An 11,372-nucleotide genomic window follows, 5' to 3' on the forward strand; every position below is an offset into this window, starting at 1 on the left:
CATAAAAAAGGAATGAACAGTGATCACACTGCTCAGGTTTAAGTTATTTGGGCGAGAAATCAGTCAGAAGCCTTGTAACAGCAACAACAACCTCCCCAAGGATCCCAAACATGAAACCAGAGCTCAGAACAGCCTCTCCCGGAGGCATGCCACCCTCCCTGCGGGAGAGCCTCCAAGGTTCAGGGTCTTCCCTGCAGAAGCCTCATTCTCCTGCTGTCTGGTGAAAACCTCCTTTGCATTCCTGCCCACCGGCTCCTCCGCTGGTGTGCCCGCGCCTGTGGCTGTGCTACTGGTGCACCTCCCAAACATTAAGCCCAGTCATGACAGCTAAAGGCGGCCTTAACCCCGTGTTATAGGCAGGGTGACGAGGAGGCCAAAGCCGGGGGCTCAGCAGACAGCGAGCCCACCCTCCTGCCGCCCAGCCCCGGACCTCCGACCACCACCAGCGTGAACCCCGCAGCTCGAACCCGGCAGCGGCAGCTCGGGGAGGGGAAACGATCCGAGAGCCTCGCCGCTGCCCTGCTCCTCCCCAAGGGGCAGCTCCGGGGCCTCCATGAGGGGAGGACGCCAGCGCCTTTTGTGCCCGTCCAGAACCAGCCGGCGCCCAGCCGCGGCCCGACAGCGGGGGACAGTCGGGGGCTGCTCGCCCCAGCCCGGGGCCCACTCCCCGCCGCGCACCGACCCTCTCCCGCCGCGGGCCGAGCCACCCCCCGGCTGCAGGGAGAGGCAGGGCCTGTGCCCCAGCGCCGACCCGGCCCCGGCTGCACCCGCCTGCGGGAGGAGAAGCGCCGGAGCGGGCGCGGTCCCTCTTCCTCGATCGGAGCTCAACCGCCGGGGCTGGCGGACCGCGTCCCCCCCTCAGCCGCCCCCTGCGGTAGCGTCCGGCGGGGCCGATTACCTGCTGGCTGAGGGGGATGAGCGCCGCCATCTTCCTCCCACTGATTCGGGCAGCGGCCGGGGCGGGAGGAGGCGGGGCGAGCGGCGGCGGGAGGCCCCGGCCGCGCCTGGCACCGCGCGGCCCGGGCTGGGGCCTGCTGGGCCGGTGCTGCTCGTCGCCTAGCTCCGGAGACGCTCTTGCCCTAGGAACAAAGCGAGCGCGGCTTATCTGTGCCCGGCAGCCGTCCCCCACCCCGCCAAGCCGGGGCTGCTCCCGCGGCTCCGTCCGGCCGAAGCTCAGCCCCTGCCTCCCGCAGCCTCCTCGCTCTCCGGCACGGCGCTGCTCCAGCTGCCTGGCGGTGACCTACCTACGGCACGGGCAAAGTAGGTCTAGGGGAGACCCTGTGGAACGTTCTTCCAGGTAACTAATGGACTTGCATCCAGCTTTCTCCTGGATAAACCCAGTTATTTTACTTCACTCAACCTTGTCAAAACGGACTTCAAACTAAGCTCCCTCCGGTTCATGATCGCATTTTTAGCATCACATACAGTAAAATTAAGAAAGAAATCCTTTACAGAAGTGTATAAATCACTGTGGCCATATGAAAAATAAATCATCAGGAATTTGTTCAGGGCAAAAAAGGCACAGGGCAACTACCACTGCAGTGTATTTCAATAGCTGTCAAAGTTCTTCAACCCATGGCATCACTGGAACTGTTGTACAGTGGACAGCCCTCAGACAAGCAGAAGGGAAAGAATTTGACCTCAGTCGCTCCACAGGCAAGGCCCACCCAGCTTCAGCTGGGCTTCTACAGATCCTCCCACTCCCTATCTCCTTACCACACACAACTTCACTCACCCCAGAGGTAAACTCAAAACCACAGGCTCTGGAAGCCTGGCCTCAGTTTGTGCTAAATCTATAGCATTAGGTCATAGGGGAGGAAAAGGAAATGTAAAAGAGCAGGAGGACCTAAGAAGGGATGAAGGAAATGACTGAACAAGTTACAAAAGTGAGTTACAGGGCAGGTCAGACAGAAGAAGACACATCATGGTTTCAGCTTCCTGCCTCACCACCCTAACTGGGGGGAAATACACGAGTTGTCTGAATATATTTGAACTCCTAAGGCCAGGTTTGGGGATGGACAGACTGGTGTCACTCAGCCCCACACCACGGCAGAGCACTAGAACATTCTGTCAGCAGATAAGCCATGGCAGAGCAGCCACGGTGAATTCACAGCTGCAGTGACGGGTGAAACTCTGACAGGCGCACAGTGACTGCGGCAGCTCAGCAGAGCTGATCTCCTCCTTAGGCTGAAGTATGCTGTGAAACATGCTTCACACAGCTGACATGCTGAACCCTCTAATGAAATACCATAAAAAGCTTATGATGGTATTTCCCCAACAAACAATGAGCATGAATTTTACGTTTCATATGAAACCACTAACATGTAACTCAGTTCCAAAACATAGTGCTTTATTACAGGTGTTTCTAGCACATTTTAGCAGTGTAAAGATAAGCAGTTAAGGAAAAAAAGAAAAAATTAACCTTTCCTATAGATAATTTAACTCTATTGTGGTGGGTTTTTATTAAACGGAAACTAGTCACAAAATTCAATGCTTTTTTTTTTAAGAACCCTGTTTTGCTACAACTCCACTAGTGCAGATTTCAACACGCTGTTAACAAACATCAAAATCCTTCAGTGAAAACATCCCTAAGTGACTTAAGTGAAAATATATGAACTTCTTTCAAATGCCAATTAAAGCTCTGCCTTGGTGGCAGCGTTCTTCTCTGCTCTGTCCCTTCCAGATTGTGTTTTTCTCTCTAGCTTCTTAAACTGTTGCTCAAAGTACTTTTCTTCTGTAGCCCTTTCTCTTGCCTGCTCTTCCTCAATCTGCTTTATGTTCATTTCCTTTTCAGGACCCTAATATTAAGATGTCCTTTTTAGGCACCGAGAGGTTCTTGATCAGACCCAACAGGGCATTTTTCAAATGTGGTCATACAGAACCAAAACAGAACCAAGATGTTTGTGTTACCTTTGTTTCTCCCCATGTTTCATCACCAAAGTCTTCTGCATATTCCTCATCATCTGTTATCAAGAAGTTGTCAAAAATTGTGCCAGCTCTCACCTTTGAAGGAATAGGGAAAAGAAAGAAAGGAATAACAGCTACTTGAAGCTTCAGTTATGCGCCTCAAGTCAGATGGAATAAGCCAGACTTCACAGTATTCACACCAATTATTTCAGGCCCCTCACTTACCTGTGGCTGATTATCATCCAAAGAGTAACTACAACAGAAGATCAGTGTCTTTTACAGGTTTTTCAATTCTGTACACACATTTACATAAAAGTAAGGTAAAGCCTTAGGTCCCTAAGATCCAAAAGCAATAGATAATGTTTCTACACAAAGCGTAAACAGGTTGGTATATACTCGGTGAAAGAGAAGTTGCTTTATTTTTCACTATAGGCATCTCACCTGCCAGATATCAAGTCCAATGACACTAATATTTTCAAAGCTGTAGATGCTGTAGTCTGGTGAATAATTTGGATTGTCAATCTGTGGATGAGGCCAAACTCCTCTATAATTTGGATTATCAATCTGCCTTGGTTTCCATTCCCCCTAGGATAAACCACATGTTCTGAATAAAGTCAGGCAAATACAAGTTGCATAAAGTGTTATATGTAGCCAGGATGACAAAATTATTTATACTCTGTATAGAGGATTCTTGACCCTAGGATAATGCCATTCTCCATTCACAGCATCATCCCAATCTGCAGGTTTCTCAGCACTCATGTCCATGAGGTATTCAGGCTCATCCCAATCCTTTAAAAAGATTAAGAAAGCAAAACTAGTGTGCAGTTCAACTATATCAAACATGCAGGCAGTAGAAATGAAATCATCCAGCAGTGCAGAATAGGGAGAGCAAATTACCTCAGGTTTGACATCATTTGGATCATCAATTTCGATTCGATCATCCCAGTCCATTGGTTTCTTCACTGTTGGATCATTAATTTTCTTGGGTGGCAAAAAATCTAAATCATCTTCTAAGTTGCCAGATGCAACCATTTCATTATCAATTTTTACTTTGTAAGTCTGATCTGGCCTTATAATCAAAGTATAGAGATGGGTGTAGCCATCAACCTGGGTTTTAAAGAATGCAATTTTTAAAGAAAGAACATTTGTTAAGAACCTTAAATACAGATCTTGGGAATTGCCTCACACCAGAATTATACTGCTAATTTCTAATGGATTTTTCATAAAGAGTAGTAAGAAAAAATACTTCATTCCCAAAGTCTCTACATGTCAAAGGAAAGGGCTCTCTCACTAGGAAATGTGGAATTAAAGTTGCAGTTAAGACACTCAGTGACATACAATTCTTAATAACATGCAGCACCCTTGCAACCCTGTTCCATCCTGTATCAGTATTAGGTATTAGAAGTGCAATCATTAAATTGCAAACATATTATCAACTAAGAAATATCTGAAGTCCCAAAATGCATATGACTTAAGATACGATGAAACTCAAAGGTATTACATGTTTGCAATAGTTGCTTTTTGTTTTTTCATCCTCATATCCCTGTGACTTGGTTATTTTAAAGTTTATATATCCTTGAAATATGTATTTACCTTGCATCTGATCGGTTTCTTGATTGGGTGGGGTTTATTCTTGTAATTTAAAATAACATGGACTTTCTTTGTATCAGATCCACAAATATCTGGCCCTACAAAGAGATTATATGCTTTGCATTTCTTAACTTCTTTGCAAGAAAATACAGATTGTTTCCCTTTTCCTTATAATACTGCTAGATATCTCTCCCATCCCACATATTTTGATGTATTCCATTCCATTTTTAATGGAATGACATGGCTTCTACTCAAAGCCTCTAAATCTACCTCAGAATTAGATTTTGTATAGTTTGGGGTTTAGTTCTGTTCCAGGAAACTAACCCAGAAAGGAAAAATCCAGGCAAAATAAAGATTATCTATGGAACAAGGTGAAAAACTATATAATAATATCAGATAATATCAAATTTCAGTTGGACATACAAATGTACAAATTTCACTAAGTCACTGGAAACTACACACACGTAAATGGCAGATAATGGCCTACATACAGGATGTTTCAGTTAAAGGTCTTAAATCCTGCTGAACAACTACTTTTATTCTAAGCTCAGTCTAATCATTTTCACTTGTCTTCAAATCAGCTCAGAAGGTTTGCAGCCATATGTGTTTCACAACGGTTGCATTAATATGTATTTTGTTATTAGAGGTCTCTCAAGCCTGGAAGAACTAACTCCTTACAGCCACAACATCCTGATTTAAGACAGCCTTCCTCTACAATTTTTTCTCCATTTCCACAACCATCTTTAGAAGAACTGCACAACAGCAGTGACAGTATTTCAGTAACGAAGTAGTAACTCTAAACTCACCAAACATGATGTAATAATGTGAATCTCCGCTGAGCTTCTTCTGGTCCAAGTTTGAGGGAAAAATCTTAACATACCCCCCCCCACAATCTATCTTCTGCTCATGTTTCACTGTGTACTGGATGACCAGAGACTTCCCTTTGTTACTGAATGGTTTAAATCGTGATGAGATAGCATAAAACTTAGAGTTTTCAGTGGTTTGTAGACCTGCAAAGACATTAGTGTAATAGTCAAACTTACATTTTTCTCCATTTGCAGAGAAAAAAATACTTTTATTGCCATGCATGGCACACCTATAAAGGCAAACATATAAATTTATACAAAGGGGTTGCTCAACTTGGAGAACAGAAGGCTCCAGGGAGACCTTAGAGCAGCTCCAGTGCCTAAAGGGGCTACAAGAAACCTGGAGAGAGGCTTTGGACGAGGGCCTGTAGGGACAGGAAAAGGGGAATGGCTTTAACCTGCCAGAGGGGAGACTGAGATGAGCTCTTAGGCAGAAGCTCTTCCCTGTGAGGGTGCTGAGGCGCTGGCACAGGGTGCCCAGAGAAGCTGTGGCTGCTCCATCCCTGGCAGTGTTCAAGGCCAGGTTGGACACAGGGGCTTGGAGCAAGCTGCTCCAGTGGAAGGTGTCCCTGCCTGTGGCAGGGGTTGGAGCTGGAGGAGCTTTAAGGTCCCTTCCAATCCAAAACAGTCTGGGATTCTATAATATCCTTGATTCTAGAGAGGACTCCCATGGCATATTTTGAATGAAACTCAAATACCTTTATCTAGCACTGGATCTCCATAAAACTTCCCTGCAGTGAGTTTAAACTTCCCAAAGTCTGGTTTGTACTCAGAATTCATCCACCTCTTCCTCCACTTGGCTGTCCCATGCAGTCAGCATCAACAACAACACAGGAACAGGGTCAGTAAGCACAGGACGGTAAAAAGGGGGGGGGATCCCGCCCCATCAGCGTCCACACAGCCGTTATTACCGGCAGCTGCCCCACCGCCCCCTCTACCCTTTAACCCCTGCCCTCGCTCGACCTCCATCCAGAAACTGCTCCTGGAAATACACCGTGGCCCGGGCAGAGCCCAGAGCAGCCCCGAGAAGCATGAGCAGCTTCAGCACGGCGATAAATAGCACTCTCCGCCCGCCCTCCCTCATAACCGCCACCCTCACACCACAGCGGCCGACAGCTTCGCGCCTCAGCGGCCCCGCCGTTCCCATGGCGGGCTCTGATTGGCAGCGCTCTCCTAACGTGTTTTAAACCGGGATAGGATTGGCTTAAGGCCCTCGTGACGTAGCCACATGACGAAGTGCATGTCGGGGCTTGTAGTTAGCGCTCTCACGAGCTCAGTATCCCTTCTTGGGATTGGCTGGGTGTGTCTGCGCAGAGCCAATGAAGAGGCGGTATGTTTGGGTGTCGCGGTCTCTAGGATACGGCCCAGCCCCGGCTTGGAGGAGCCGCTGCTGCCTCCGCCTCCTCTGGATGGCTGCGATCGCTCGGGTGCAGCGAGAGCCCGCGGGCGGAGGGCAGGTGAGGCGGTAGCTCCCGGCCCGGCCTCTGCGACCCTGCGCTCAGTCTGTACCTGAGCAGTCTCGGGGCCCGGGTCGATGTGGGAAGGGGCCCCGCTGTGGGGAGCGGGAAGGTCGGGGGAGCTGGGCGCGGAACCGGCTCTTTACAAGTACCTGAAAGGAGGTTGTGGTGAGGTGGGGATTAGTCTTTGCTCCCAAGTAACGAGTGACAGGACAAAAGGAACCGGCCTCAAGCTGCACCAGGGCAGGTTTAGATGGAGCTGAGGAACAATTCCTGCCCCAAAGGGTGCTCAGGCATTGGAACAGGCTGCCCAGGGCAGGGCTGGAGTCACTGGCCCTGCAAGTGCTCACACACCGTGTAGATGAGGCCCTCAGTGCCATGGGTTGGGGCCCTGAGGTTGGAGTTGGTGATCTTAAAGGTCTTTTCCAACCTGGTTGCTTCTGTGATTTTAACCATGCCGCCTCTGAGGGCTCTTTGCATCCTCTTCTCGCAGAGACACCACGATGATCCCCGAAGACTCATCACCGCTACCCTCAGCCTCCAGCCTCGCTCCTGTAGTGACTTCTCTGCGGCTGACCCAGAGAAAACTGGGAGAGCACAGTTCTGCCACAGCAGGCTTGGGCTGCGCAATGAAGACGCGCATGAAAACCAGTGGCGCTGGATGTCGGGAAGCGCTCTGCTGGCAGCAAACAGCCTTGTAGCAAAGAGCGCTCTGGGAAGCGCTTCCCACACACGATCAAGCTCAGCTCTGAGCAGAGTGGCACAACTGGAAAGCAAAATCATGAATCGAAGAAAACAGCTGGAATTGCAAAACACCAACTTGGGCCAGAAGCCTTTGGGTGAGGAGTCCCTCTCCTCTGCTTCCAGTCACAAACCCAGTGCAAGGGGCAAGAGATACTTAAAGAAGCATGCTACTGCCAGTGGATATATGACCCTCCATAATGCCTGTTCTAAGGAAAAGGAAAGCATCCAAAGCCCTAAAAAGAATGTTACTGTTAAACAACAACTTGGTTTGGATAGTGATGAAGAGGAAATGAGAGAATTGATGGAGTGTTCAAGTGTAAATGAGAATCAGAGGGTTGTTGCAAGTGATTCTAAATGGGCTCCAAAGGTAAATATAAACTTAGCTGGATTATGGATTTTTATTTACTTTTATGGGATTGTTTTAATTGGTATGTCACTTTTTATTTAGATAACACCAGATATAAAATTTTAATATTGCATATGTGACTTGCTCATGATCTGATTTAGCTTCAATTCATATCTTAAAATTGGTCTTTTTTTACCCATTATAATCTGTTTTCCTTTTTAGTCATCTACACATAATAAATGAAGTAATACATAAATCTGTTTTTCATGTTCTCCAAAAGAGGAAGACTCCAGTTTCATCAGGAATGCCTCCTCCATCTCCCAAGGAAATTTCACTGACAGAGGGATCTAAACCATCTTATCTTCACAGCAAATACTCAGAGAGCAGAGCTGGTTCACCACCCAGAAACACATCACTACGACATAACGTGAGATCTCTGTTGCTGTCATCTTCCATGAAAGACAATACTGTAAAGATTACTCTGCCTAGAACAGGCAACACCAAGCAAAGCCAAAAATCCCTGGAAAGAGACAGAAGTGAAATCACCTCGCTAGATGACTTGTTTTCAAAAGCAGCTGATGCAGAAGATTCAGCTAACAGCAGCTCTGATGGTAAGGTTTCTAACATACTGTCTCAGTAGACTTGGCATGAATTGTACTAACTACTGCTAAATTGACTAATGAGCATGGGCAAATACTCACTTTGAAAGGATTTACTGGTGTAATTTTACATAAACCAAGGCTTCACCAAAGGAATTATGTTAATCTGTTTCTTTTTTCTTAGTTTTTCAAAACTAAGTTAAAATTTTAGAGTGATTGCTATTCCATTTTAGTATTATACTTCAAAGTAGGGCTGTAGTACTGGTTTATTTTTTCCACTTTCTTGCTTAAGGGAAAGTGTACTGTAATTTTCATGCAAATTCTCCTGACAATATGTCATTTGATTTCAGACTTCAGACTGAATATCCTGAGCCTTGATGATTTGGCACCAAATATCACCAGTGAGGCAGCAGAATTAAAGCAGCAAGTAAGTAGGACTTCCCTCCTAGCCCACATTTCTGCCTTTCTTTGGTGGGTATTCTAGAATAAACACCGCTCTTCTGCTCATAAGGTGAGGTGGGCAGGTAAAGGTTAGAGCAAGATTTTACTGAAACCTGACCAAGTTCTTTTCTTAGCATCTGCATTTCCTTACTCAATGTAACAGCACTGCACAGCTTGCTAGGTGACACAGAAAAGTGACATTTTACTTTCCTAATAAAGTAGAAACTCTCAGTTACTCACTCTCAGCGATGTGAAGCAGAACAGATGAAGAATAATGGAGGTATATTCTAGGTTATATTTTCTTGCTTCTCCTGACATACAGCTGGTTTGTGTTACAGGGGAAACACATGCAAATTAGTCAGGAATCAAATGGAAAGCCAAAAAAAGATACATTCCTGGTGGAAAAGAACCAGGGTTCTCTTAGAATGACAAGTGCAGTAGCTGATGTGAAGGAACTTTCCGATGAAGATGTTGAAAAAACTGTGACTGAAGCTGGAATCTCTGAGCATTTAAGTGGAGTTTCTGCAGATTTCCCTAGACAGAAACAGGATTATCTTGATCATGATGATAGAACTATTAATTCAGAGTATTCTGAAGACTTTGAAAGGTCTCCGTCCACAACAGACAGGGAATCTGTAGCAAAAATGTCAGAGGAACACTCAGAGAGCTGCACATCATCTGGAAAACACCCATCTTCAGCATCGTCACCTCGACTTGCCAGAGCGCGGCAGGAGCAGGTACACAGAGTGACTGTCAGAGAAACTGCAGTTCAGACAATGGATCCTCTGTTCACCTACTGCTGGCCAAAGGGTAGGTTCACAAGACATTGCCCAATTCAGGCAATTTTTACATTTGTATATTTTATAGGCTGGCCTTGCTAAGAGTTCTTGGGTTCAGTACTAGCTGCCCCCAGCTGACATGAACTCAAACACTTCCTAAAGCCTGACGCTTGAATCTGCTGTCTGTAGAAAAGATGGGGATTGGGCAACAGATTAATGAACTTGGAACTGGTTTTTGCTATGAAAGAAACCAAACCAAACCCAACAGGAACTCTGGGTGGATGAACTGGTGTTAGCAACAGAACTCACAATAGCCTGAAGAACATTCATAGATTGAATTCAGTGGTTTGATTGTATCTTTACTATGGTAAGCAATACTGCTGTGTTGTTACTGAAGTGATCACCCCTTGCAGAGTTCTCTTCTGCACTCTATTTACTTCTTGGGAGAGCACTGTGGCCCCATTCTCAGGAGGTGGCTGTGCCTTTGGCTGATTCTGTGTGGTGGCTGGGGGGATTCTAGAGCTATTTTAGCATTTATTTTTTGCTGACAGAATTCCCTGTTAGGCTCTATGGCAGTTCTACAGCAGCTGATGGCCCAAGAGACTTCTGAAGACGAACCAAGTTCTAATGCTAAACCTCCAACCCCCAGTAATTGTGATTTTATCCAATACACAGCAAATACCTCGGCAGTACTCGACGCACCTGTAGGGAACAGTTACGTCGATCCCATACCTATTGCCAGTCATGTCATAAGCATGGATGCAGTAGAAGGTACTGAAAACCACATTTCTTACTATTATTTTACTGTATTTTATGCATTTAACCCCTGCTTGAATTGTTCAGCCCTTACTGTTGACTGTACATATCACGAATGTGTACACGCTCTGTCTTGCAGCCTTGACAGCATACAGCCCGTCAGCCCTTGCTTTAAACACCATGTTGAAACAGCACTTGATGCTGACTCAGCAGTTTGTAGAGAACATTCATCACCTTCACATATCCCTCGTGGAGTCATTAGAGAATGAGAAGTTCCACTACCATACCCTGGAAGAAGCTAAAGAGGTATTTATGATAGACCAGAGTCAGTGCTTCTAGTAGCTACAGCAAACAGATTTTCTTCATATTAATCAGATAAAATTCCTTCATAGAAGAATATTACTATAATTCCTGTACCTGTATTACCAGCAAATTAGCAGTTTATGTAATAAAAGAAGACTGAAGGCTTAGTAGAGGCCATCATTTTGAAAGCAGCTTTTCAGGTGTAGCATTTAGCTGTCCTTAAATGAATGAGGATCTTTCTAATGCAGCAACAGAAGGGTCAATTTCTGCTGCTAGTATAGAAAAGTGCAGGGATCTTGACACGAAGATCTAGTAAGCGACTGTTGTTGGGTTTTGTTTTTTGCAGTACATCAAGAATCACAAATCCCCACCTCTAACACTTGAGCAAGCACGTGAAGAAGTTCAGAAAGCACAGGAAGAAAACCTGCTTTGATTCTTCAGACTTGAAGTAAAATTTGTATTTACAGATCTCCAGCTGCCACAAGAAACCCTTCCAACTCACACAGTTAGTACAAAGCCTGCCAGAGCTTACCTTAGATGTTACTGTACGTAAGTTATTTTCATAGATCTGATTTTTTTACTCA

At 45.9% G+C, this 11,372-nt stretch overlaps 3 protein-coding genes across 7 annotated transcripts in view; 1 reads left to right on the top strand and 2 right to left on the bottom strand.

Moving 5' to 3' along the window:
• EPS15L1 (epidermal growth factor receptor pathway substrate 15 like 1) overlaps positions 1-976 on the bottom strand; it is a 43,633-nt gene extending 42,657 nt beyond the window's left edge. For all 5 annotated transcript variants that reach the window (XM_080634047.1, XM_080634045.1, XM_080634044.1 and 2 more), the window contains exon 1: positions 899-976. In XM_080634047.1, coding sequence (XP_080490173.1) covers positions 899-928 — 30 coding nt within the window. In that variant the 5' untranslated portion in view covers positions 929-976. The remainder of the gene's footprint in view (positions 1-898) is intronic.
• A 1,286-nt stretch (positions 977-2,262) lies between these two features.
• CALR3 (calreticulin 3) lies at positions 2,263-6,283 on the bottom strand. Its single transcript, XM_080633965.1, has 7 exons — positions 6,062-6,283; positions 5,304-5,507; positions 4,501-4,595; positions 3,805-4,014; positions 3,349-3,492; positions 2,911-3,003; positions 2,263-2,798 (listed from the first exon to the last, which is right to left on the bottom strand). The coding sequence occupies exons 1-7, from the start codon at positions 6,141-6,143 to the stop codon at positions 2,634-2,636; spliced, it is 993 nt and encodes a 330-aa protein (XP_080490091.1). The 5' UTR covers positions 6,144-6,283; the 3' UTR covers positions 2,263-2,633.
• A 399-nt stretch (positions 6,284-6,682) lies between these two features.
• On the top strand, positions 6,683-11,339 carry LOC308229869 (uncharacterized protein C19orf44; the record flags this gene model as incomplete). Its single annotated transcript, XM_080634186.1, has 8 exons — positions 6,683-6,820; positions 7,314-7,931; positions 8,191-8,521; positions 8,860-8,936; positions 9,289-9,760; positions 10,405-10,500; positions 10,625-10,791; positions 11,135-11,339. The coding sequence occupies 8 exons, from the start codon at positions 6,683-6,685 to the stop codon at positions 11,219-11,221; spliced, it is 1,986 nt and encodes a 661-aa protein (XP_080490312.1). The 3' UTR covers positions 11,222-11,339.
• Positions 11,340-11,372: the final 33 nt, after the last annotated feature.

Source organism: Psittacula echo (genome assembly GCF_963264785.1).
Source record: "Psittacula echo genome assembly, chromosome: 24".
In the NCBI taxonomy this organism is placed as follows: Eukaryota; Metazoa; Chordata; class Aves; order Psittaciformes; family Psittacidae; genus Psittacula; species Psittacula echo.